Source organism: Bipolaris maydis, assembly GCF_028858645.1.
Source record: "Bipolaris maydis strain C4 unplaced genomic scaffold PSV08scaffold_2, whole genome shotgun sequence".
Lineage (NCBI taxonomy): Eukaryota > Fungi > Ascomycota > Dothideomycetes > Pleosporales > Pleosporaceae > Bipolaris > Bipolaris maydis.
Genome location: NW_027093858.1, coordinates 2,702,436 through 2,727,576, shown reverse-complemented (window position 1 = coordinate 2,727,576; position 25,141 = coordinate 2,702,436). Strand labels below are relative to the sequence as shown.

Genomic DNA, 25,141 nt, shown 5'->3' with positions numbered 1-25,141 from the left:
CTATCACTTGCCTTCTACTACAACCACTTTCTCGATTCTCAACCATGAAGTTCGCAACTATCCTCTTCCTGGCCACCAGGTACATCCCTACCACCTTACCCCTCCCCCTCCACTAACACTCTCAGCGCCCTCGCCGCCCCCGTCGTCGAACGCCAAGTTTCTCCCCCGACCGGTCTCCCGCCCCGACCAACGGGTGTCCGCCCAACCCCTTCGGCGCCCCCCGGTGGCACTCCCCCTGCCTTCCCAACCGGCTTCCCACCGCGCCCTACAGGCCCCGTGCCTACAGGCTTTCCTCCACTCCCTACTGGCGGCTTCCCTGGCGGCGGTGCACCTCCATTCCCCCCGCCAAGCGGCGTGCCTTCGTTTCCTCCGGGCGGCTTTCCTGGATTTCCTACTGGTGGGGCTCCGCCGAGACCTACGGGCGCCCCTCCTGCTTTTTGTAAGTTCTTTTTCCTTTCTAAAGGATGTGCAAGGGGATAGGTCAGGCTGATTTTTTGGGCAGCATCGATTCCGCCTAGGCCGTCGCCTGTTGCGCCACCCCAGTAGATGGGGATTTGGAATCGGTGAAGGAAGGTTTAGTGCCCAGCAAGGACATGATTGGAGGTTTGGGGTTTTTGTAAATATGCTCTAGGGTAGGAGATCGGTGACTTTGTTGAAATTGAAATTACGGGATTTATTCTTTGAATGCTTGTCTACATGTGTACACCTAGTTCTTTTTTTTTCAGTATTTTGAAAGCCCTGGACACACTTTCTATTATGATTTTGTTGTTCGAGTCTTCTCTTCGAAGTCATCCCGAAACTCTCACAGCACCCCCAGTATCCCACTTGTAAAGCACTCTAATCTCAGATTGGAAAGCGGCATTTCAAACGACAGACAAGGCCTCCGAAACTACGGTCTTTATCTAATTTGGACATTACACATTTCCGAAAGTTGTAACGTGCCCGTACGTGTGTCTTGTGGCCCTGGGTCGCGTGAAACCGTGCCGTTATGGTGCCAAGTAGAGATATTACTGAATATTCTTCGATACTCACGCTTTGGAAGGAGTTACTCCAATCGATCTGCCGATCGTTGATATTTTGCACCATTCGGTACTTATTTGACGTAATATAGGCTGATCAAAGGTTTATCGTGAAAAGGCGAGGGCTACTGATGTGCTGCTACATGGACTTAACTTTCTATCTTATCCCCTTCCCTACCGAGTTCTTGGCCTTAAGCTCGGAAGAACGGATATGACTAGTATGTAGTAAATTCGGCTCATCTATGTGGCGCCATATGTAGTCATCTTCCCTGTAGCATACGGGATATAGTGAGGCTCCCTCGCCATCCGCTTCACTATTTGCTGTAATTGCTGCCCTAGTCAATGCATATTTCCTTGCCTCAAGCTCCGATTGGAGTCTGTTCGGGCAGAGAGCACAAGTATACTAACGCCCCTGGTGAAACTGCCAAGCATGGTATAGTAACTCTGATGGCCGTAACGCGGCCACTTGGCGCAGCATCGGGCTAAATTCTGGAAAGCTGTGGTGGTATTACATATTGCCACCATATGGCGTGATGGTGCGACTTGATTTACAAGGGCCAGGGCATTCGTCCGGTTGGAGTTGGAACAGAGTAAATGAAGCGGGGTCGGCAGGCAAGGTGGGGGCGGAGCGGCAGCGGGGTCGTCGGTGTTACGTACTTACACGGTAGATGGAAAAACTACGGCAGTCAACCTTGTTGAATTCATACTCGGGGGTCCCGGGTTTATTCTCACGTGAATATTGTTGATGATGAAGGGCAGTCTGACGAGACAAGAATAAGCTTTACCACCTGCACACCTGCGACAAAACAGACATGGCTCACGTGAAACTTGGCGATCTCCAAGTTGGAGAATCATCAAATTCCCTCAGGGAAACTGAGACGGAAGTAACAGGCGAACAAAAAGTCCAAGTAAACGAACTTTGTTTTCTCGATCGCCCATGGTTGTATCCCGAGCGACTAGTCTTCACAAGTCTCGCTTACGCGCAACTACAAACTTCCAGATATTGTGAGATGCAGTAGGTTTCAGTCAATAACACTGGAGAAGTGTTGTTCTCGATAACGTGGATAGTTTTTTTCTTTCAATGATGCATACATCATGGCTCAGATCTGGAGTGTTTGATGTGACCAAGACGTAAGTGCGTGCTATAATGCGCGTGATGTGCGCGACTGCTTTCTGCTAGAGCAAACTGAATCCCATCCCATTGTAGTAGTCATAGCAAGACAGTCGCGTTGGAAAATGGCACACGATTATGTGCTTACCATAGTGGCTTCTAAAGTGTACCAAATATACCAAATAACATCGGATCCTGCCGAAGAGGCGCAGCTGACGGCTCAGCCTCCATGGCATTTCCCCACCTTTCGCTAAGATCTTACGACGCCCAGAACAGGCCACCAATCGAAGACGGACGCCACATGCAAAGAACATCAGCTCGAGAATAAATATAGCGATTGTTTTTCGCTTCTTTGACCAATGAAGAGTCAGCTGACACCGTCGCAGCTGTGAATGAGGGTTGGAAATATGAGCAGACACTAACCAATTTTGGCAACAACTTGAGACTATACCAAATGCGCTGGCAAAGATGATGCTTACAGTATCAACTATATGGTAAGGCTAGCCATTCAGAAAGCGGTCTGCTTGACCGTTTCTCATACGCCCTTCAGAGTAATACGGTATACAGCCTCCACCAAAAGTGAGACTTGACAAGAATGATGGCGCACTAAGAAGTTGAATGACACGAGAGAAACAAAAAATGTGAGCAAAGCTGAGCGCAGCTGTGAGTAGGGTACCAGCTTTGCTGACTGCTATTCTTGCGGTGTAACACTGAGGCATTGCTAAGGCAAAGCCATCGATGAATTTCCAATATGCCACACCGAAGCTGTACGAACAGAAAGAAGTATAAGAGAGACAACTTCTACGTGGAATAGGGAATCATCTCACAACACATTCCAACACAGCTTCTACAACAAGAACAACTTTCTTATCATCTTCCATTTCCAATCTTCAAATCCTCTCTCTTCAACTTTTCACCAAACACCACTTCCAACCATCAAAATGAAGGCCTCCATGATCATCTCTTCCGCTGCTCTCTTCTTCGCCAGCGCTCTCGCCGCTCCAGCGACTGCCCGCTCTGCTTCCCCCGTTTTCACAGTCCAACTCGCCAACGACATCTCTGGCAAGAACGCCAACGCCGATGTCCCCGTCAACGGTGGAGCCCGTACATTCGGTCAGCTCTTCGGTGCAGCTTTTGGCCCCAAGGTCCTCGCTACCTCAATTCAAGCCGTGAGCCCCGGTGCCGGCGGCAACAACGTGCAGTGCGTCCTCATTGACCCTGCCGCCCCAGCCTTCGGTGTGGTCCTCAACTCCTGGAACACCTTTGTCGACCTCGACGGCAACGTCGACAAGGCTATTGAGACCGATGTTACTGCTTTCACTATCGAGTGCATCTTGTAGATGGATGGCTAAATGATGGAGCATAGAGATGGGGGGCTGGTGATGATCTTTGAGGACATTCCTTTTGAGTAGCATTTGTTTTGCATAGCGCCTTGGTGTTTTTTGTCTTTTGCTCCGAATCTTTACATTCCTTGGATGTTTATAAGAATCATTAGTAGTTAATATCATTCCTTTGCGAGTTTCTGCAGGACTCTTACACATAACTCCCATATTATCCTTGACTTTTGTGAAAGATAAACAACTAAGAAATCAGTGAAGCCTACGCACCAAAACATATGACAAAGAGAATATCCTCCATCAGGTAAAACCATCTTTACTCGCCACTACTCGTCTTAGCTAGCTACACAGTGAAAATCCTATTCTCATGGCTGATCCACTAGACGGACATGGGACATTGTCAAATTGGACATTGGTAATCAGAGCGGTACAGGAACATACAGGCAATGTGCCTTATCTCAACAATCCGTGCTTCAGTGAAGCAAAGCGTGGTGATATATTTACTGACGAAGAAAAGACTATTCACAGAAGCAACAAATATTCACAAGAACAAAACTGAATCCCAGTTTTCATATCATATCATGCGTTGCAGCTAGCTGCAAAGTCATGCCATGGCTTGAACATCCTAGTAAGCTTAGCCAGAGCAAACACCAGCCTTCTTTGGCTCGCAACCACCAGCACAACCAGTATACATCTGGCACTTGACCTGTGCATCAGAGCAGACGTTTCTCAGGGTAGCGGTGTCGCCGTAGTTGCTATTGATACCGGCCAACTCGTTTCCTTTGACGGCAGTAACACCCTCGATGTAAACGTTACGCTTGCATTGCGTGGAGCACTATTTGATTGATCAGTTATAGTTCTATTGGAATTCTAAATAGACCAAAAAGACTTACGTTTCCGCAAGAGCGGTAAAGCTTGCCGTAGTTGTTGACATAAAAGTTGATAATGTTAACGGTACCGCAGCCGTTGTGCTGAACAACCTTGTCTGAGGCGTGGTAGGCACCACCACCAATAATCCAAGATTCCTTGCCCGGCTTGTCGGACTTAATGGAGATGGCGTCCTCACAGACGTCTTCGAACCAGACAAACTCGAGACGGCAATGGCCCTGGCAATGAACACCTTCGGCCTGAGACAAATTAATTGATGTCCTCTCTGCTGTTTTTCTCGCATGAGACTCACCTGGTTCTTGCCAATGATTACGTTGCGGAGAGTTGCACCCTCCTTTAGCAAGAATACAGCGTCTGAAGCTCCTCCCTCGGTCTGACCGTTGCAGGCACCGCTACCACGATCATACCTATACCATTTACCATCAAAGGTCTGGCCAGCTGCGATCTCAATGACCTTGCTGTTGGTCTTGGTACCGACAGCGGTAGGTACACCTCCAGTGTGTCCATTGCAGGCAAGAGCAGTAGGAAGGAGAGCTGTAACGGCAGCAACAAATCTGGCAAATCTCATGTTGAAAATGAAGTAGAGATGTTATGCTAATCCAGAAAGTGAATGAACTTTGAGTTAACGAAGGGCGTTAGAAAAGCTTTAAAGATAAACCGACTGTGCTAAGAGGTGGCAGACTTAGCCGGCGGGTCTTCATGCGTATTTCCAAGTAGCTGATCATCGCTCTGCCACCTTCCTACCTCATCTTCGCCAGACCTACGATTGAGGCCTCCTCAAGACCTCTAGTCTACCTATCTTACCAGACCAGGAGCTCCACCCTTTGTTTCCCCACAGTTCATTCGCGGAACTCCACATGGTTGTCGTACTCTCTTGGCAGTGGACCCTCCGCCCGACGCTACAGTGCTGCCAAGGAAACGACTGATCTTAGGGGTTGTATTCCAAGATCTGCAAAAAACAGAACACTGGACCACCTTGCGGTTATACTAGTGTGACGTCTGTACAAATGCATAGCTGAGTGCTGCGAACATTCCATCACCCTATCTTCGGACAATTTAATCCACCAACCGCCATTTGCAACTTTGCATGTTCATGCAGATGGTTCAAGTAGGTATTCACAAAAGAAGGTTGAAGGATGCTACAATACTACAGAAGTCTTGGACATCATCAAAGTAAAACAAAAGGCTGGCGGACTTTGAGAAGGCACATATTACATGCCAACCATGGACGAATCTCATGATTCAAAAAACTGCATCAAATATGATTCACTTAGGTTTACAACTCAACTCAGTCTATGTTTTCAGCCAAGAGTTCCGGAATACTACGCAGATCAGGCTTGCTGGTCCACACAAGGGCACCACTTGCACCAAAGCCAACTACTGGCCGTAATTACTCCAATACATTCGCATGTGAGTATGTAAGTAATCTCTGGGCTCTGTAAGTCAAGGCTTCCAAGAATGAGCATGGCGTATGATTCAAACATGCATGCAGTAGTCAATATCATAGGTGCGACAACGTTTCGTAACAGTACAACTAAGATGATAGGAAATCTCACGTCATATGACCAAAATATCATAGCTGTTTGTAAAGCATCTTCATGGGATGAATGAATCGCATATGATTTCTCCTTTGTGACATGGCATGAGCAATCCCTAGTCACATCACATGACTTTCTTCACTGGGGGGACATCAATTCTACAGTCTCGAGAGACAAGATTGGTCCACAAAGTAGATAACACAATCAAAGTATTTGCAAAATTTTATCAGCTCATCCTCGTTCATCTTGATCCCCACCTTTTGGCGCTCCTTCCTATCACATGGCGACTATCTCAGTGGACAGAAAGGTAACTAGCACTATGGGGATGCATTTTTGGGTGCATTGTGACTTGCGTGCAGCACATTGCATTAGCTTCGAGTACTCCAGGTTTCGAAGAAAACGTGCCAAATGCTTGGACGAATACGGAACAATATCGAGGTTCCCCAGAATTTCCACGAATGAGCAAGCGGACAACTATCGTAGGTGTATATCTGATCACATTGCTACTACATCGTTGTCTAGACCTTCGAATAATGGGTAACTCAGTGCTTACAACTCAGTTGACTGATAGTCAAACTCTGTCTTCTTGGACCAGACTAAGAAACTGCGGCCTGTTCATACATAGTTCGGTGTGGCACAAGCGGTCTCCAACGACCCTGATCCAGATTAGCAGGAGAGATGAATGCAACATGTTCCCAACAAGGGTTTTGCAAATAAACAGCTGCATGATTTTTCTCCGCAACTATGTCCGCGACGATGGTGGTCATCGATATAAAGTTGCGGAAAGCAAATACCCGGCGATGCACCGCCACAAGCCGCGCCACATGTCATCGTCACTAAACTCGGGGCCAGATCGACTGTTTCATGTCAATAGACCGGTTGGCCTCGATTCAGCGCTTATGAATTTAACACACAGTTGCGTTTTGCATAGGTATATCGTTTAAAACCTCGTAAATCTTTGCGCCTGGTCGAGACACTGGCATCCAGCAAGTCTAAATTGCTTGGCTATTGGGCAAAAGTAGCCCACTATGATCCATTTACATCTCTATAGTACTATTTAGTTGTCCAAGGATCTACAATCGCTCCTTCTCATTTCTTCAGATACTGCCTAAGTAAGGCAACATGTCAAACATTCCTAGTCCAACGTCTGTATTCATCACTGATTATCAGTTTTCGAGTGGGAATTGAGCGTAGACACAGTAACTGGCAATTACTGAAATTTCATTACAAAGCCAATTCACTTGCTACTTACAAGTCACCAGTGTATCTTGTCTTCGCCTTCCATTAGGCAATACTTTGTCGGGTCTCTTTCACTCACTTACCCTGAATCTTGTCAGTCTCACTTTCACAACAGTGGCGCAAACACGGGTCATAACAACCCCTACCAAAACCCCTGTATATTTGTGGTTTTCAATACCATTCGCCCCAACACTTAAATGGTGCCGCAGTCAAGCCGGATATCTCACCTCCTCAATTCCCCACCTCAATCACAGTACACAACCGCGCGATACCCGAGGTTTCAACATGGCACATCCAAACCTCCATCCTGAAATCTCTGATCGTACTCCACCACCTGTGCATATTCAAACAAGCCCCCCAGACTATGTTTGTATACATCCCACTGCGCTGGACCCAGCATACAACGGACCTGCACGTCCTCCATCGCCCGTCGTAATCACAGCACCAGCCTTGTCTACAAACTCAACAACTGCAGTAGGATTTATAGCCAATCACACTACACCTTCCACTCCACATTCCAACACAGATGACTGTCCCATTTGCCTGGACAGCTATACTACTGAGAACTGTCTCCAAATTACAGGCATTACAGGATGCAAGCACCGGATTGGTAGCATGTGTTTGCGAAAACTGCTCAATCGCCATCCCGGAGACGAGAAGAAATGTCCGTTGTGTCGCACAGTCTGGATACCGGGCGTTGTCTCCAACTTCGCTGCACGAGACCGAAGTCTTGCTAATATAAGAGCGATGACCAGCATGCTCCGGAGTACAGGTGGAGAAGCTTCCAGTTCACGCAATCGGCTTCCATACGGATACACGGCGTACCCTATTATGACAACGGACAGTCAACGTGTGGTACGAACTTACACACAGCCATCGTCACTATGGCAGCCCCGATATCAATCCGTCCTCATTGACTCGTCAGAGGAAGCAGAAGATAGAGACTCAGAAGAAGAGGATTACGCAACCCAAGTCCGAAATTATGAAGACCTAACGGCCCATATCGCTGATATACGGCGTCGAGCAGACAACCTAGTAGCGGATCGGACCAACCGAAACAGACGCCAGGACCAATTGCAACACGGCCATGAGAGCCAGTCTCGCGGCGGTAGCGAGACCAACAGAGTCGGGCCTAGAAGAAGGAGAGGAGCCATCTCCGCCAATGCACCAGGAGCGAACGTGCTTAACCGCTTCATGAACGTGCGCGCATTGAACGCTTTCCGAACCGCCGTGAACGGGACTGCACTCGAAGTTGAGGCTAGGGGCGACCGCTTCACCGGCCATGTTATGCGGGGAATGGCGCGTGCACGGGACGAGCCCAATGCTGGAGAAGGACAGCATCGCGCCACGCCTGGCGAGGGCTTGATGATGGCAGGTCAGCAGCAAGATACCATCTCATCTGCCGAGGCATCTGTTTCTCTGAATCTACAGACTCATACTCGGCGTGCTGGCGCAGATGTCGAAGTGACTGGATCTCGCAGCAGTATTCCACAACCTCACACTCGTATCTCTCATTCATTCCGCACTCCCGAAGCCCGCGCTCAGTACCTAGACGAGCGAGAGCGGTTTTTAGATGTCCGGTACACAAACTTGCTAAGGTGGGAAACAGCGCTTCAAGAGCGCGAGATGAGGGCAGAGAATACGCTTGCACTAATAACGAGGCAAAGGAGCGAGTTGGAAGCATTACTGCGAAGGCAGCGAGAGGAATTGGAGAGTAGGTAGGATCTCAGAGTAGACGTATTGCGATAGTAGTAATAGCCAACGAAGCAAGGAAGAACCACCTGACCATGGTCAACTCTGCGATAATACCATTAAACATCGATAGCGATACACAGATACAGATCTAAAAATAAAACTCCTACCTATCCATCACACCCCAAAGAAAACAAAATCACACAGCCTCCCCATGAACCCTCCACAAAACAATCCCAGAAAATCCCCCCCTCCAAATGACGCGAAAATCCCCGCTAGGATTCCCCAGCCCTGTGGCTCTCGGGATCCCCGAATATGCATGTACCTCGAAGAGACACATGCACAAGTTCCTCGTTTAAAGTAAACTAGCTTCCTGCACCTCGCAATCCTTCCCATCTAAGCCCCACGCGGGACACACACCACACCACACACATACTTACACACACATACACAAACACACAGACGGGCCCATACACGCATGCGCGATAAGATAACAAAAGAAAAACGCCACAGAAAAGGACAATGTTACACGAAAGTAGTAGGTGTGTAAGGGTGCAGGACACCTCGAGGCGAGGGGAGAGATTGGGAGATAGGAAAAAAAAATCACGTGGTGAGGCGAGATTAGCGGGACATGCCGTTTGTATGCTTAGCATTAGGGCGGGACGGGATCTGGGATGGTAAGGTGTGCGATGGGCAGGCTAGCAAAGAAGAAGAAAAAAAACCCTCTTCTAGAGTTTCTGTTGGAAGATATTCTGGGAATATGAAAAACAAAGGAAATGCGGAGGACGTTTGTAAAAGTGAATGGTTCTCTGTTATGGTTGGTTACGGAGACCTTGTGCTGCGAAAGAAGAAGAAAGTCGTTCGCATACTTTCTTCTGGCTTGCACATCTCTTGTCTATTGTTTCTTTCTTTGGTTGTTTACTATATTTACTACGTTGGAGGTTTTAGTTCGGAAAATATGGTTTCCGCGCCTTTATGGCTTTCGATTTTCTTTTGCAGAAGTCAATGGTCAGGCGGATTGAGGTAGTTGTTTGGTTCTGGGGGGGGGGGGGGGGGGGAGATGAGAGAAACGAAGGAGACGAAGGATGAAGGATGAAGAGAGTGGGCCAGACTTTGCAAACTGTGTCTCCCCCGATCCGCAAGGATGAAAAGTTCAGCCCTACGATTTCAGACGATATGAGCTGAAATATCGTCATTTCGCACCATCTCGGCCAACGACATGCGTCACGTTTGGCCTCTATTATCCAGTAGACTTGTTTTGCTCTCTGTGGCTTATTGTTGCATAGTTTCAAAGCAGCAGTTTCACCAGATGTGGAGCGGTGGTGGGAGGAGGAGTGGAAGAGCACACGCCTAAACGATCATGACTGCTCGGTTCCACAACGGCGGTATCCGATAATGGTCCGATCATGTTCGGCCGCTGCGTGTCATGCGGCGCCTGTCGAGCTGAACCTGAATCATGTTTTACGATGCATAGTGCCTTGCGAAGCTCAAGACTAGTAGCCCTAGCCGCGCTAGTTAAGACCGGAAACAAGAAAAAGTTCACTTGTAGTTCTAGGGCTGCTGCGTACCACGTCAATGTTCGGCATCTACGGCTTCTAGATGCTTTTCGGGCTTTTTTTCTGGGGTTTTCTTTGGCAAAAGCGTTTGTAACGGTGGATAAGTGAATGTTTGAGATGATTATCAACTGTTGGATATATTCAATACATGAGTATATGGACAGGAAAAGAAAAGAAATATAAATTTAGACACAAAAGAAAGAAGATAGAACAGCGAAAGCAAGGAGAGAAGAGACAAATCCAAAGTGCTGGTAATACAAAACAATTAAGCCGAGGATATCAAGTGATGTAAAGTTCACAAGCTTCACTCGTTACTCGCTCTCCAGCATATCCTCATAGCGGATACATGGTACCGACCGCGTGCACCTTCCAGTAAGAAATGACATATCCCGAAGGATTGGACTAGCTGAACGCCAACGCCAACACCAACGCCAGCGCTAAGACCGACCATAGCCAAGAAAAACTGACATGTATAACGTTTTCTGCTTGTGAAGGGGAGAGAAAAAAAGATAGGGCGTGACCAGCACTGTTGTCGAGTGAGAAAGGATGGTTGCCATCAAAAAAAACTGGCAAAAATCCCAAAGGAAAGTGATATCTGGGAACATGATGGATAGGGCGAATAGGAGGGAGCGGATTCGTCGGATGCCGAGGCGACCGTTATACAGCATGATATCGTAGCGCAGAGTCATGAATGACGCCAAAGTAGGCGGCGTATATCCGGGGTGTATAATGGGTGTATCCAAAGTCGAGAGACATTATCGTTACGGGGTATCGCTCATCGTCGAGACATAATGATCTGCTGAATTTGTGCAAGCGAGGGATCGTCGTTGAGCCATTTTCTCTGCGCTGCATCTGCGGCACGGAGGGTATTATCAACGTATGCGTCTGTCATGGCCATGAGTTCCTGTTGCTCGCTTGTCAGCCCATGTTTCAAGTCCGGATAATGATCTTCTAGTCTTCCAAGTTTTCTGAAGCGCTTTCATCCTTCGGGGAAGGCTTCCGGGTCCTCGAGGCGAAGTGGACAGGGGAAGCATTTCACGTACATTTCTCAATGTGGCATCAGCCTGCTGCAATGCTGCCATATGACTAGCATTAGGTTTCTGACCACGCAAGATGCTCTGGCGGGTGTTCATCCAGCGGAGACCAGCGTTCGCTCGAAGGTAGGCACGCTGGCATTGGAAGCGGCGTACAGCTGCGTCTACGATGATACTGTGAATTCTATGTTAGCATGCTATCAGGAGGTCTCCCAAAACAATCACTCACGCTCTCAATTGCCGCTTCTCATATTCGAGGTCACCCGTTCCCGAGGGAGTGCTGCTGGCGAATGGCGTCTGGAGGATAGCCTGAGCCTCGCTCGTACACTGTCGAAGAAGAGAGTAGCCATCGAGATAGTACTCCTCGGCTGTCGGCGTGGCGCGTAGTTGGACGAGGTAGTGTTGGAGGTTGCGGAAATCAGTCATGATCTCCGCTACACGCATTGCGCGGGCATCGTTGACTTTGAAATGTTAGCAAGGAGGTCCTGATAGATTATCCCTTGAAGACACCGTGATGGGCTCCAAAAGAGTTGGGGGATGCCTTACGACCGTCAGACATGATGAATATTAGATTTTCAAAGTAAAAGGTCGGCTGGCGACGAATGTGTAGAAAGGAGTGTAGTATATCGAAGAATGAATCGAGGCTTGTTGTCTTGTGTGGAAGAATGAGGCGCGGCGTGAGGAGTGTTAAATAGTCATATGTCCTCAGATGCACACTCCTGCTACGGTGAAGGTAGTAGGGCCATGGGCGAGGTTCTGATAGCTTGGGTAGAGAATAGAAGCCTCCCTGCAGGGCTACTCCCGCCGCTACATGGTGCCGAGCTCCACTTTGAGAGCGTGAGTCGCTTCCAGCTGTACTAGGTTCGTCTCCGCTCGCACCATTCAGCGGCCGGCATAGAGTATGTCGAGGCTTGGAGGAAGAGGAAGAAGGCATACTAGCATCGCCATGAGTATCCATCGGTGCTACAATGGGGAAACGCAGCATGCAGGAACCGTGCGTATGCATCGCAACGAGTTGGTTTTTTCGGTGCTCCGCTACCGCGGCATCCCAGCTGGAGTGGACAGCGTAGTGTTGACTGATTTCAGCAGCGTGAGGTGCGCCACACGGAGAATTGGGTTTAGCGGGCCAGCTCTAGGTGCCTGAATCGGGTAAGGCAGCGATGCCAGGCTGTGTATCCTAGTCTCAGCGAAGGCGGCGATTGGCTCTAGTGTGATTAGCGGTGCGTTCATCGCGTGCTGGTCCGCTGAAGGTGAACCTGAGAGGCATGCCCGGGAATGGAGCATCAGTGCGTAGGGACGCACAACGCTCGCCAAAGCCACGGCTGCAAGCCGCAAAGGCGGTGTCAGCCACGCGACGGCTGTGCTGGACGCTCCGAATGCTGTGAGCCAGTCAGATGACGTCGAGGACGCTGCTCACGAGTTGAAGGCCAGCCGTTAGCAGCTGAGAGGCTATGGGAATCTGGGGCCATGGGCGAATGGGCATACCGGCCAAGCGGCCTCATGGCTGAGCTTGCGCACTTCTTTTTTTGTTCATGTCCGGTGTTGGTGACTCGCTCACGGTTCATTTAGGCAGGAGAGTACAGTCTAACGTCTTTATTCATCGTGCTGCTCGAGCACTTCTGGCGTGTAAGAGGTCGTGTCATGCTACCTGTGAATATCGTAATGCTTTAGATTGTGTGGCCGTACCTGAGCGCCCCACACCCTCCTTGCAGCCCCATGTTTGCTGTTTCTTAGTCCTTGTCTGCAATTGACTGAAGTCGCTCGTCGATCTCGTCCTCGGTGAGCGCCCTGAAGGCGGGATCTGTACCCTCCGCGCCATCCGCCTTGGGTCCTCCTACAATACCAATCTCCAACTCTCCCTTTTTGAAGTCAACGGACAAGACAGTGCTCAGTGCAGTAATGGCAAGCTCGACCACCTCTTCCCAGTTGCCGTCGGCATGCTCCTTGTTCTTCAGCTTCTTTTCAAGAAAGTTTAGCGCCTCTTGCGTCTTTGGGCCAGACGCTGTTGCCTTGTAACCGACATAGTAGCCTGCAGGATCGCACTTGTAAAGTTGGGGTCCGTATTCAGAGTCGAGCGAGATGAGCGTGGTAGCCACACCTAGCGGTCGCATGTAGGCCTGCCCCTCTGTCAGCTTTCAATTGGCTCATGTTTGTACGATATGTCATGCAGTACCCTTTGAGTGTAGACTTGGCTGATGTTTGCTATCCTCTTTGCCAGGACATCACAAGGCATCTCATAGCCGTACTTGTAGCGGAACTCAGCAGCCTCACCCCGCGCTCTGCTCACTGAGGCTCTCGCATCGGCAATGGAGCCAGTCATGACGCAACCAACCGAGGGCGACAGCCGGAAGATGTGCGAGACCGAGCTGGGGTCAATGAGCTTGTCCTGGAGATATATCAGTACACACGGTGTCGGCCCCTCCTCGCATGCGCCACACGTACAGGCACCTTCTTCTGCGAGATGACTACCGCACAGTCCTTTCCTCGCACGCCCAGCGATGTGATGTTTGCAGCGGTGATGGCCTTGAATGCATATTCTGGTGTTGCGGGGTCAGCATCTGGTTGTCGACGAGGACACAGCAGCTGGCAGCCAGCCAGTTGGCCATGGTGACTGCCCCGGCGGTGTGTGGACAGGCAATGGATTGCATACCGACTTGGTAGAGACGGCCCTGGTCTGAGAAGATGGTGATGTGTCGGTCGTAGCCTGCGCTTCCTACATGGTGGCCACCGCTGTCAGCATCTATGTAGCTTGGTGGGCAGCTTGCTACAGACCAGACATGATGAAGGCGGTGGTGGGTGGTGGATTTGGTTTATATTTGTGTTGTCCGTCTTCAGCTTCAGCTCCCGCAGCAGCTCCCGGAAATATGCGATGTGTTGAAAAAAGGCGCGGGTCTGGATGTAGGCCAGAGGTTGCTGGTGTTGGCTACCGCTGCTTCACCTACGCGTTGCTTGTGGCCTGGAGCTTCTGGGATCGCCGTCACCTGGCCCGTGCGTCCCTAGCATCAGCCCCGAAATTCTCTGCCTGCGACTTCTCATTCGACCTTTGTATACTGACGAACGCCCTATTCCAGCTGATTCGGTCATGCGCGATGCCATCTAACTTCTGCATCTTCAGTTGCACATAGCCATATTCCTCTTTTGATCATGGCCCAAGACGCGGGTAGAATTCCCGCCTGGCGAAGACTAGGTCTCGCCCTCAAGAACCAAGAGCATGCCGGAGTCGCCGTGTCTGAAAATCAAACTCCTTCCAATGCTCCACAGCAATCTGCCTTAGGCATTGAGCTGGATGGAAGCGATCAGGCGGCCAAGCTTGGCAAGCGGAAACACCAAGAAGAACCCCATCATCAAGAAACCAAAAAGAGCCGAATCGCTATTACCGACATCCAAATCAACCAAAATACATCCATTGAATCTCCTGAGACTGTCCCGGAGAAAGCCCCAGAGACAGCAAAACCTACCAAGGGCGACTCCAACTATCGGAAGAAGAAGGAAAAGCCAGCCAAACGCCCAAAAGCAACTAAAGACGCTCAGCATGCTGGCTTCCAGCCGCACTCCCAGCCCAGTCGTGGATCCCCCGCGACTGCAACAGAGCGCCCAACTTTACTTGCGTCCACTGAGACAAATAGTGCAGACCCAATTGTGACTCCACAAAAGCCTTTGACAAAGCAAAGCCGCAAAGACCCTTCAGCTTCACCACGGAAATCTGTTGCCTTTACCCCAGACACTAAAAAGTCCGACGGCAACACCGGACAGGATTACTTCAAAGCCTGGGTTGCGTCACAGAAAGGCACTGGAGAGGTGTCTCAGCCACCAGAGGTCTCGAATTTTGTCCTGCATGCATTGATTGCCGACGAAGAGAAGACGGCAAGGAAGAACGGGCAGCTCGAGAGGAAGCAGGAAAGCGACCAGACTAAATTAGCAGAAAAGCCATCACCTCAGCCCACAAAGACTGAGAAAACCACTCCCAAGCAGGACGAGTCAAAGCTGGAAAAGTCAAAGCCCAACGCCGAACAAGCCACCTTACAAACTGCGCCTACGGCAAAGGGTAAGAAAAAGGATCCATCCATCTACATCGCTTATCTCACTCAATACTACAACGACCGAAGCAACTGGAAGTTCAACAAGGCTAAGCAGAATGACGTTGTCGACAATGCTTTGAACATTTTCCGGATCCCAATGGAGCATTCTGAAGCACTGGCGACATATATTGCTGGACTTCAAGGAGCAGGTGTTATTGACCGCCTGCGTGAGCGCTGTCACGCAACACTGGACGACCTCGACAAGCAAGACGCAAAAATGGATGATGCAGAGACCCGCAAAGTAGCTCAGGAGGAGGCCGAGCAGGAACGCATCGCCAAGGAGAGAAAGAGAAGGAGGACTGACGGCGATGTAGCCGCCCTTGCAGAACATCCTTACAGCCCTGGTTTTATCAGAAGACTCCAACGACGCCGAGCAGAGGCGCTTCTGAACGCTTTAGGACGTACTGCCCCAGTCGTGGCACCACCAAAGCCCGTTATAAATCCGTTGATGCAACATGTCAAGCCCGACCCACCTAAATCAAACGCGCGAAAACGCAAGCGGAGATCCGAAATCTCGAGCGACGAGAGCAGTTCGGACAGTAGCGATGACAGTTCGAGTTCGGATTCAGATTCAGATTCAGACTCAGACTCGGATTCAGACTCGGGTTCTGGAAAGGATACAGCCAGCTCCAGCGACGACAGTGACAGTGGGAGCGATAGCAGCAGCAGTGGCTCTTCCAGTGATAGTGATAGCGACTAGATGGCGGAGTGATTTTTTCCAAGATATTTTGCATTGCATTCGATCAAGGATCTCGGCGTTATCTGTCTTGTAGATACCATTGTCCTCGAAAAAAACGCCCGCCTGGACTCTTCACCAGTAAGCCGGAACCTCATCTTTACATACCACAAACAGAATGCATGGATTTTAATGACCTCCATCATGAAACCAAAACACTGTTCCTGGTTAGGAAATATGCAAGTATGCTACCCGAACCAGCTAGCTCCATCGTGTCCAACGAGTTCCCCGCTCTTGTTTCCCAAGTCGGACTATAACCATTCCATTGACGTCTACTATTTAATTAGTCCATCTCTCTGTTAGAGATGCTCTTGAAATCCTTGATCTTTCTTCTAATACAAACAGAATGACATTGACATCTCTTCCCAACGAGCTCATCGAACACATTGCTTCATATCTAGACCTTCCCAGCACCCGTTCACTCCGGCTAACTACATCCTCCCTAACAAAAGCATCGTCCCACCTCTTCAAAGACCGCTTCTTCCAACAACGCACTTTATTCTGGACCAAACCAAGTCTAGATACCTTTGTACAAATCTCGCTACACCCGCAATATGGCAATGCCCTTCGCCACCTCATCATCGACGCAACACCCCAACACTCGATGCGTCTCTGGCAACTCTCCAAACAAATAACCGAAATCACCCCCTTCCCCAGCTCCTCCTCCTCCTCCAAGGCCGCAACATCCCCCGAACAATGCAGCCTCCAAGACGCGTGGGCGCAAGCCGCCGAAAAAGCCGCCCAAAACACATCCTTCTTCAACGAAACCCGACACGACCAAAAAGCCCTCAAGCAAGCCTTTGCAAACATGTCCCAGGAAAACCACCTCACCACAATCACCTTCCTCTACATGGGCCTCGCATCCTCGCTCGTAAAAGGCGGAAGAACATACTGTGCACTCAGCCAATGCGAAATCTCGCGGCCCTTTGTGTCGACGCTCGCGGCGCTCGCAGCATCGCCGCACATCCGCCTCTCGCGCATCGCGCTGCACAAGCCGTTCGACCACGGCGCTGTAAGCATCGGCCGGCTGGAAAGCCTGGCGCCCTTGCTGCCGTGCTTCGACAAGGCATTCAGCACGCTAACGCATCTCGCGCTCAACCTGCGCGACTGGCGCGAACAAGAGTCCGGCTTTGAACTCGCACCGCCGCTGTCCCCGTCTTCGTCATCGCCGCTTCCTCCCCGCCCACCCTTCATCGTGCGCTTCTTGTCGAAAATGCACAGCCTGACTTCGCTCCAACTGAGCTGCTATAGTAACTTTGAGCATGACGTTTTTGAGCAAATAGCAAGCCACTGTTGCTTTGACAAGCTGGTGGTGTGTAAGCTTTCGGTTATGCGGGTGGAGCGGATAGAGTGGTTGGATATGTTTCTGGCAAGGAGTCTGCGAGGGCCGCTGAGGGAGCTTTGCTTGAGGCATGTTATGCTGGGGAAGCGCGAGGGGAGCGGCTGGGTCGAGTGGATGAAGCGGATTGCGGTTGAGCAGCAGGATTTGAGTCAAGAGCGTGTGTGCGAGGGACAAGCAGTGCCGCCGGCGCCGGCGGGTATTACGCATTTTTGCTTTGCGGATTTGTTTACGGGACAGGGTGAGGTGTTGCATGTACGGGGGAGTCGGAGCCTTTGCTTGGGAGAGGACTGGACATGTCAGCTTTTGAATGCATTGGACAGTGGAGCACAAGGGAAGGAATGGAGGCCACAGTGGGATATGGGTGCCTCTGCGTATCCGTTTGTAGGGCTGAGCATGTGAGTTATGGAATGGCTTTCACCGGCATTTCAGCAGACGTAAAAAAAAAAAGCACGACCCTGGGCGCGTCTGTGAAGACTATTTAGTGATTTAGGTTCTGGATAGAACACAATATTTCAAGGTAGAGAGGGCCGTTAAAAGCCTAGAGTACAGGGGGACTTGTATATTTTGGTATTCAAAAATTTACATCATGATTCCGCATTCCCTCCCCCCCCCCCCTTGCCGCCCACTGTCCAATCCTTCTCAAAGGAATGCAACTCCATTCAGTATAGAGGCCTCGTCTGTCGAGTGAGATTACCCATGATTGCGGGAACGGTCCAAGTGGATTGCGGCATATATCTTCTACTCGAGGTTGGCCTTGATGGCGGCCTCGAGAGCCTTGGGGTTGGCACCAACAACCTCGGCGACCTTGTCACCGCCCTTGAAAAGAAGGAAAGTGGGCATAGCGCGGATACCGAGTTCCTGGGCGACGTCGGGGACCTCGTCAACGTCGAGCTTGTAGAAGCGTGCGGCGGGGTATTGTTCGGAAAACCTAGTGCAGTGTGAGATGCGGAGTCTGCGTAGATGGACTAGGGTGGAAGCTTACTTGACGACCTGGGGAGCAATCACCTTGCAAGGGCCGCACCATGTCGCGAAGCAGTCAAGAACCATGAGGGTCTCCTTGTCGTTCAAGGCTGCGTCAAAGTCGGTCTTGCTACAGTTCGCATCGCGTCAGCTGCGGCCACCAAGTATGACGTCGCGTACGTCGCGCGAAAGGCGGCAGGCAGAAACTTACGTGGTAAGGTTGTGGACGCCCTTTTTGTCGCTCATTTTTGCGGTGTTTGAGAAGAAACGTGGGGTGAAGAGTGGTCGGTAGAGGTTTGTGGTTGAGGTGGGGTTGATGGAAGCTGTTTGCAGACGCACAGATGTGAGCAGTGTTCTGGTAGCTCTGAACGATGACGGCGCGAACATAATATATGCTAGACGAGAAGAGAGACGGCAAGAAAAAGGCGATTTCAAATGCTCGGGACAATGGAATGAACTGGCCGCCGCCGTTGCCGATTACAACGCTGAGGCGCGCCTATTTTTCGGCAAGCCCTGGGAGTCCCTGCGCAAATGCAGTAGTGCACTGGAGCGGGACGGCGGGGAGGCAGATAGGAACGCAAAGGGGCTGCTTACAATTTCAAAAGTTGGGTGTGTTTGTGATGGTAGGTGAAGTTGGATTTCTCCGAGTTTCCTGGCTCTATGTATAGCGTCAGGCGCGCTGATAAAGACGGATTACTACACACAGGTGGCTGGAGGGGCTGCGGTGATGAATGACGTGCTTGGCCGACCGACAACCCGAGTTGCCCCGCCAGGGTCCTGCCTCGTGCGGGCGGGCCATGCAGCAACCACGACGTCGTCGATTGACGGCAGCTCGACCACTCGGAAGCGCCATGTCACCAAGTCATGGATGGAAACCTGGCATATTGACATTCACAAAGAACAGTCTCACAAGCAGGTGGACGCAAGGATTGATGTACAAAAGCCACCAGTGCGGCTCAACTTAGAATTACAGTCTTTCCCGGAAGAAAAGATTCATGGAGACAGTGTCTTGACAACGCCAGGTCTACACGCCGAAAAAATACAATGGGGCGGCGGCCCTAAGAGACTAGGCCTAACTGCCCACGTCTAAATGCTGCCCGTGTTTCAATCAAAAAAAACTATTAATTACAAAACCAACATGGCAATCCATAAGGAGGGTATCACAGAAGCCGACCGCAGCTGCTTGTGCTATCACAGACCACAATAAAACAAAAACCAAATCCTGAAAAATAAAATACAAACGCCGCGCTATGCAAGGCGCAAAGAACAACCCAGATCCACAAAAGGGTCCGAGACGGAGCTTGCATCCATTCGAGAGCTTTCCTGATCAATGAATCGCATGCTGCCAAGCCAAAAAAGGGACAAGAGACAATCAAGGAAATCGTAAACGAGTGACTGGGTGAGTAGATCAGGATACAAAGGAAAAACGCAAAATGAATGGCGTGGCGTGGCAGGCATGCAAAACCAGAAATCAAGAAAGCTCTTACGAAACGGTTGTCTTACTCGTGCTCAGGTCTTCTTGCAGATGAGTTGTCGTCTAACGGTATACTTGACCGTTTGTGGATGTCCAGAAGCCTCGCCGAACCAGCGCTGAGGTGCCTGACATGGTGCTTGCCGAGATCAACGCTTTTGGCACGTTGCAACACCATTGGCTCCGAATCCGATGTCGGTGATGTTGGTGACTCTTGGGTGGGCGATTCCATCACTACCTCGGCCGCCTTGGAGGATCTATCCCCCGTGTCGTCAGTGAAGACGCTTAGAAGACCTTCGGTGGACTGGATGCGAGGCCGGCGGTAGACTATAGTAGGCTGGCGGGCGACGCCGCTCTGGACACGCTGGTCTCCTTCTTCGGTTGTCGAAGCCACAACAGTGGACTCGACCTCCTCGTCGGATTCGACCGCAGTGTCAAGCGCCATCAAAGTGCTACTAGCTCTTCGGCCCCGGTCATCGTTTCCGTAGGGAGAGGAGCCTCTTTGATTTGGCATGCCCGTAAGGTTCTTGAAGTACTCGTCATCGGCCATTCCCAATTCCTCGTACGAAGGATTGAACTCCTCGTGACGCAGCACAGCCGAAGACTTGAGACTGGAGCGCATCTGGGACCGATTGGATGGTCGTTTGAGCGGTCTTCCTGAAAGCCATGATGCTTCAGAGTCGACCGATGCAAGAGACTGCGACATGTTGTTGGTTGGCACACTGGGACTCACGGGCGAATCAGATCGGTCATCGGATGGCGGTCCCACACGAATATCCGACAGATGCCGGCTTCTTCTGCGAGCAGCAAGGCCAGTGGTGGCTGGTGCCTCTGGTGATTGTACACGAGAATCGGGAGGTGAGATGGGGAATTCGGGGAGATCTTCCCTAAACTTTGATCGGGTCCGCCGAGGTACACTGGAGGGTCTCTTAATCTGCATTGGCTGTGACTCAACAGGTGCAGTGCCGACGAGGTGAATGGGAATGTACTGGCGAGACATGGATTCCCGTGATGTGTTGGAGAAGGAGGCTTCGGAAGGTGGAGGACGTGTTTGGTCTTGCGAGTTGCGCTTCCCTCTTCGGAAGAGTGAAGCAAACACACCCAAGCGCTTGCCCTCAGTACTGAGCCTACGCATAGAAGGAGCTTTCTTCGAGGTCGCCGTAGTGTCAATGGTATCGACAGGGTGCAATGATCCGCTCCTTGCGGGCTCTTGGAAGTGCACAAATTCGATAGGAGTGTCGTGGCCAAGTTTCTCGGTCAGGAGTTCTGGGAGTATGGAAGCATTTGACACGACACGGGTCTGTAGTGGGGAAGAGGCACTGCCTCGCGAGAAGCGGATAGCTTGGGCATCGGATACAACGGGTTCTTCAGCAGGGCTGTCGAATGGGGTGGGTAACTGGTTGTTGACCTGTGTTGGAGGTGTGACGGGCATCTCAACTAGCTGAGGTCGGTTTGGTGTCGATGGACGAACGTCCTCCATGGGCACATGGGTCTCTCGCTCAATGCCCAGCCCAAATGAACTGTTAATCTCATCCTTGCGGGGAGTTACAGGTGCGGCCTGGGCTTCAGCAGCATTCTGCTTCTCGGCACGTCGTTCTAGCCTTCGGCGGAGACGTTCTTGGTCGGCCTTGGCCTTCTTTTCTCTCCGCCTCTTGTCTCGCTCAAGGATATCGCGGAGTGCTCCGGTATCGAGATGGTCGGCCAAGTCATCAATTCTGCTTGTTCTTCGGTTTGCCTTTTCCTCGTTGCTGGTCATTGGTCGTCGGTCGCGGCGTGGGGATTTTTCGCTACGTGCATTGGGCGAAGTGCGGTCGCCTGCGTGATAGTTTGAGCCGTAAGAGACGCGGATGGTGGGTCGAGGTGAGAACATGTCGAGTGCACTCACGCGAAAGGCGCGGTTGTCTGAGCCACCAGACATGGACGAGTGGATCGAGTCGGCGAGGGGCAGGGAAACATTCGAGATTGGGCGCTCAAGGCGGTAGTTGATGGCGCCCTTGACCTTCTTGCTGTCTCTGCGCAGCATACTCGCAGAGTTGCCGGCGGGTCGTTTCTGAGGCATGGCAAGGGACATGGCGCGGATCTCCTCTTCACGGACGTGATCATGTTCTCTGCGCCGTTTACTCGACTTGCGGCGGACGAGGGAGTCTACAATATGCGGATCCCTGCGCATTGACTGGGATCGCTGGAGTTTGGCGCGATCCTTTACTGAGGACAGGGGTTCGGGATGGACGTGGGACTGGAAGTTGTAGAGGATGCCGCCGTGCTCCTGGGTAATGGGACGCAGGTGCGGACTGTGTTGGAGGCGGCGCTGAGCAGGCAGGGCGGTGATGTCTTCAGCGCTCGACTGGGGCCAAGCCTCTTTGGCGAAAGAGAGTTCGGGCAGGGTCTTGTCAACGTCGCGGATTGAAGCGGGTGTGGACCGCGAACTGCCCCGTCTGCGGCGTAAGCGTTGACTAGGGCCTCGCCGCGGGCCATTGTTGGTCTGATTCGTGTTGGGTTGCTGGCCGGCGGCGGATGCGACAGGCAAGCTCCTTTCTGTAGTGGCAGCAGATCCACCACCATCTCTTAATTTAGCGGCCTTCCTCCGCCTCCGCCCAAACAGCCACATGAGGCTTCGCGGGCGCCAGCGCGGCGGCGACGGCGAGGAGCTCTATGAAGCAGGTGTTTTTTCTTGAGAGGGGCGTCGTCGCGGCAATGGACGCGACGAGGCGGGTCGGGGGATAGCGAAAGCGGACGGGTGCTATGTGGAATGGGAGTCGCTGCACGGCCGGTCGGGCTGCATGTTGCGCGGGCTGCAGTGGGCGGGTGGCACTCGGGCTGGGGCCGCCAACGGGCGAGCGAGGGAGCGAGGGAGCGAACAGGCGAGTGACGAGGGCGGAGGTGCAAGAGAGGGGGAAACAAGGAAGAGAAGGAGGCGGAGAAGCAGTGTATGAGGTGGCAGTGATAGTATGGTGTGTCTGTGTCTGCGGGTGCGTGGCTGTCTGTGTGCGGGCGCGAGTGCGAGTGTCTGTGTGGGTGCTGCGATGTGATGTAAGGGAGGAGGCGCGTGCTCGTATCTGCCCTACTGCGCACGCCGGTAGACAGGGCTCGACCCTTGGCTGATGAAGATGCCCACCCGGCGGACAGGGCCAAAAATATACTATACTACTATGCTACCCGTCTTGCCTGTTCTTGTCGGGCATTTCTGGGCTGGGGCCCTGGTCGGTCCTTGTCGGTGCGCAGAGGGCGGCGACACGGGCGAGGGCGCGCAGCAGCTTTTAATCTTGCCTCGCCCTGGCCGCTGGACGAGGGCACGACGGCGGCCACGGCCACGACGGCGGCGGCGGCGTTGTGGCAGAGGCAAGGCACTGCAGCGCCAGAAGCATCGTCCCAGATTGCCCCGTCGATCTCGCCCTGGCCGTGGCCAACCAACGGTGGCAAGGGGCCTGCGCTCGCCATGCCAGCTCCCAGCCGGTGCCCCGTCGTGGTGCCGGCCGGCCAGTCTTTGGCTCTCGCCCGCTGCTCACCTCAGCTTATCGCCCGCCTGCCACTGGTCTGCTGGGCCCCCGCCGCGCCAAAAAGAAACGGCCTGCCCCCACTGCACAGCAAAACAAACACCCATCCAAGCCGCTGTCATTTCCACGCTTTTTGCGTCTCGCTCTCGCACCCGCACTGCACTGCACTGCACTGCTCCGGAGCCTGCGCGCTGCCAGAGCGCGGTACGCTGCGTGCCTGCGACCCAAACCATGTCCGTCTTGAATTGCAGTGGGACACGTCGCTCCTGCTCCTGCACGCCAGCCGTGGCCGTGGCTTGCTGGGGGGGCACTACCCTCACCATCTCCGTCTCCCTGCAGCCTACCCTACCCACCTGCAAAGCCCATCGACAGCGACGTTGTGTGCCTCGTTGCAACTCAGGTACCCGTCTCTCAACCATGCCCACTCCTTCGCACCCGCTGTAAGGGCCTTCCCTGCTCCAGCCCCCCAAGGCCACAACCGTCGCCCGCCCGCCCAAACGGCTGCGCAGCGCTGCCGTCTGCTTTTTTCCTCTTGTGCGTCTGCCCATACACACCCTCCACTTGCCGCAAAGACGTGTCGGCGCCCACCAAGCCTCCGCGCCTCTGCTTCGAGGTCGCGTGAAACGTCCAAGGCGTGGCAGGCTGGCGTTTCAGATGCACATTGTGCTCTTGCCTGACTTGTGCAGTCCCGCCTTCCGCTTTCTCGGCGGCCCGCAGTTGACTCATTGTCAACGCCAATACGAACCATGCAAGTACCGACGACATACAGGGAACGCCAACTGTCACACCTACGTCAATTTTTGCCTCGCTTGCTGCTTTCCGCCACGCCTGCGAGGCCCATGACCCAATACCACTGTGCATCCATCCACAAACACTCGCTCCAGACTTTGGCCCCTAGCCACAAGTCTGAACTTACTTTCCCTTCTGCCTCCTACGCCTACAACTAAGCCGAACCGCTGGGGGAGGAGGGGGCAATGCATGACGACAAGCCATTCATTACTCGCCCTCGACCGACCATCCTGTTCATGGCACCTCCGCCCTCGCCTCGTCTCCACTAGGGTTGGGAGTATCTCGGGCATACACCCCCCAGCGAACGCATAGACGCAGCAACGGATCCCCAAAAACTATGCTCATTTTTTTTGTCGTGCCCTGTTGCTTACTATTATTACTAACCCTGGCTCATTCTTTCCTCAAGTGGATCAATGATCCAATGCTTCGTAGTCGTGCAAGCATACTTACTACTTTTGCTCAAGCCTGACGTATAACAGCTGCCACAACAGCAGGCCAATATTGACGTGCGTCGGAGAAGCATAACCCCCTCTCGCCTTGCGCAAAATTACAAAGCGCTGCATCTCAGGGATTTGCTCCTATTGACTTGGATACATTGGTTGTCCTGGGTGTCATTCAACTTATGCAAAGCCATGCTCCCAATAAACACTGTGCTCACTAACCCCAAGCTGATGCATATCCGGTCGGAATACGCCACACAGCCAACGCACCACTGCGAGTGCATTACTCCTACACCTAGGCAACAGAATTGATTTCTTTTGACCTTGTTTTCTTTTTCTCGCACTTTGGTTCCGCGTCACGTGGCTAGTCCTAGCTGCGTCGGAAGGAGCGTTCCGTCAAACGGTACTTTACACCC

At 52.0% G+C, this 25,141-nt stretch overlaps 12 protein-coding genes across 12 annotated transcripts; 5 read left to right on the top strand and 7 right to left on the bottom strand.

Annotated features, from left to right (window-relative positions):
- Positions 1-44: 44 nt before the first annotated feature.
- Positions 45-546, top strand: PSV08DRAFT_347819 (uncharacterized protein; the record flags this gene model as incomplete). Its single annotated transcript, XM_066092801.1, has 3 exons — positions 45-79; positions 126-439; positions 503-546. 3 exons carry the CDS (start codon positions 45-47, stop codon positions 544-546), a joined length of 393 nt encoding a protein of 130 aa, XP_065949844.1.
- Positions 547-2,950: 2,404 nt separating this feature from the next.
- On the top strand, positions 2,951-3,470 carry PSV08DRAFT_359331 (uncharacterized protein; the record flags this gene model as incomplete). Its single annotated transcript, XM_014224586.2, has 1 exon — positions 2,951-3,470. The coding sequence occupies exon 1, from the start codon at positions 3,072-3,074 to the stop codon at positions 3,468-3,470; it is 399 nt and encodes a 132-aa protein (XP_014080061.1). The 5' UTR covers positions 2,951-3,071.
- A 631-nt stretch (positions 3,471-4,101) lies between these two features.
- Positions 4,102-4,923, bottom strand: PSV08DRAFT_368458 (polysaccharide lyase; the record flags this gene model as incomplete). The annotated part of the gene is made up of 3 exons (XM_014224585.1): positions 4,102-4,302; positions 4,361-4,594; positions 4,648-4,923. 3 exons carry the CDS (start codon positions 4,921-4,923, stop codon positions 4,102-4,104), a joined length of 711 nt encoding a protein of 236 aa, XP_014080060.1.
- A 2,161-nt stretch (positions 4,924-7,084) lies between these two features.
- On the top strand, positions 7,085-8,979 carry PSV08DRAFT_407507 (uncharacterized protein; the record flags this gene model as incomplete). The annotated part of the gene is made up of 2 exons (XM_014224584.2): positions 7,085-8,846; positions 8,900-8,979. The coding sequence occupies exons 1-2, from the start codon at positions 7,418-7,420 to the stop codon at positions 8,977-8,979; spliced, it is 1,509 nt and encodes a 502-aa protein (XP_014080059.1). The 5' UTR covers positions 7,085-7,417.
- A 1,520-nt stretch (positions 8,980-10,499) lies between these two features.
- PSV08DRAFT_269408 (uncharacterized protein) lies at positions 10,500-11,223 on the bottom strand. The gene has a single exon (XM_066092513.1). The coding sequence runs from the start codon at positions 11,067-11,069 to the stop codon at positions 10,818-10,820; it is 252 nt and encodes an 83-aa protein (XP_065949843.1). The 5' UTR covers positions 11,070-11,223; the 3' UTR covers positions 10,500-10,817.
- On the bottom strand, positions 11,002-12,058 carry PSV08DRAFT_269399 (uncharacterized protein). The gene is made up of 4 exons (XM_014224583.2): positions 11,961-12,058; positions 11,644-11,875; positions 11,424-11,589; positions 11,002-11,284 (listed from the first exon to the last, which is right to left on the bottom strand). Exons 1-4 carry the CDS (start codon positions 11,971-11,973, stop codon positions 11,156-11,158), a joined length of 540 nt encoding a protein of 179 aa, XP_014080058.1. The 5' UTR covers positions 11,974-12,058; the 3' UTR covers positions 11,002-11,155.
- Positions 12,059-12,994: 936 nt separating this feature from the next.
- Positions 12,995-14,339, bottom strand: PSV08DRAFT_269382 (nucleophile aminohydrolase). Its single transcript, XM_014224581.2, has 5 exons — positions 14,187-14,339; positions 14,065-14,127; positions 13,857-13,951; positions 13,588-13,800; positions 12,995-13,531 (listed from the first exon to the last, which is right to left on the bottom strand). Exons 1-5 carry the CDS (start codon positions 14,191-14,193, stop codon positions 13,145-13,147), a joined length of 765 nt encoding a protein of 254 aa, XP_014080056.1. The 5' UTR covers positions 14,194-14,339; the 3' UTR covers positions 12,995-13,144.
- A 148-nt stretch (positions 14,340-14,487) lies between these two features.
- On the top strand, positions 14,488-16,370 carry PSV08DRAFT_399202 (uncharacterized protein). Its single transcript, XM_014224580.1, has one exon. It carries the CDS (start codon positions 14,559-14,561, stop codon positions 16,191-16,193), a length of 1,635 nt encoding a protein of 544 aa, XP_014080055.1. The 5' UTR covers positions 14,488-14,558; the 3' UTR covers positions 16,194-16,370.
- Positions 16,371-16,575: 205 nt separating this feature from the next.
- On the top strand, positions 16,576-17,970 carry PSV08DRAFT_384762 (uncharacterized protein; the record flags this gene model as incomplete). The annotated part of the gene is made up of 1 exon (XM_014224579.1): positions 16,576-17,970. The coding sequence occupies one exon, from the start codon at positions 16,576-16,578 to the stop codon at positions 17,968-17,970; it is 1,395 nt and encodes a 464-aa protein (XP_014080054.1).
- Positions 17,971-18,309: 339 nt separating this feature from the next.
- PSV08DRAFT_171473 (thioredoxin-like protein) lies at positions 18,310-18,918 on the bottom strand (the record flags this gene model as incomplete). Its single annotated transcript, XM_014224578.2, has 3 exons — positions 18,310-18,499; positions 18,554-18,661; positions 18,743-18,918. 3 exons carry the CDS (start codon positions 18,916-18,918, stop codon positions 18,310-18,312), a joined length of 474 nt encoding a protein of 157 aa, XP_014080053.2.
- A 907-nt stretch (positions 18,919-19,825) lies between these two features.
- Positions 19,826-22,610, bottom strand: PSV08DRAFT_384760 (uncharacterized protein; the record flags this gene model as incomplete). The annotated part of the gene is made up of 1 exon (XM_014224576.2): positions 19,826-22,610. The coding sequence occupies one exon, from the start codon at positions 22,608-22,610 to the stop codon at positions 20,031-20,033; it is 2,580 nt and encodes an 859-aa protein (XP_014080051.1). The 3' UTR covers positions 19,826-20,030.
- Positions 22,611-23,141: 531 nt separating this feature from the next.
- On the bottom strand, positions 23,142-23,915 carry PSV08DRAFT_244080 (uncharacterized protein; the record flags this gene model as incomplete). Its single annotated transcript, XM_066092309.1, has 2 exons — positions 23,142-23,427; positions 23,509-23,915. The coding sequence occupies 2 exons, from the start codon at positions 23,913-23,915 to the stop codon at positions 23,142-23,144; spliced, it is 693 nt and encodes a 230-aa protein (XP_065949842.1).
- Positions 23,916-25,141: the final 1,226 nt, after the last annotated feature.

Bases quoted from the DNA above. Each gene is read 5' to 3' on its own strand.
- PSV08DRAFT_269408 (XM_066092513.1), bottom strand. From the start codon at position 11,069: ATGACTCTGCGCTACGATATCATGCTGTATAACGGTCGCCTCGGCATC.
- PSV08DRAFT_269399 (XM_014224583.2), bottom strand. The intron at 11,590-11,643 runs GTGAGTGATTGT...TAGAATTCACAG, and splicing joins GAGAAGCGGCAATTGAGAGC to TATCATCGTAGACGCAGCTG. The intron at 11,285-11,423 runs GTACGTGAAATG...AGCGAGCAACAG, and splicing joins CTGATGCCACATTGAGAAAT to GAACTCATGGCCATGACAGA.
- PSV08DRAFT_399202 (XM_014224580.1), top strand. From the start codon at position 14,559: ATGGCCCAAGACGCGGGTAGAATTCCCGCCTGGCGAAGACTAGGTCTC.
- PSV08DRAFT_269382 (XM_014224581.2), bottom strand. The intron at 13,801-13,856 runs GTACGTGTGGCG...ATATATCTCCAG, and splicing joins TCTCGCAGAAGAAGGTGCCT to GACAAGCTCATTGACCCCAG. The intron at 13,532-13,587 runs GTACTGCATGAC...ACAGAGGGGCAG, and splicing joins GCCAAGTCTACACTCAAAGG to GCCTACATGCGACCGCTAGG.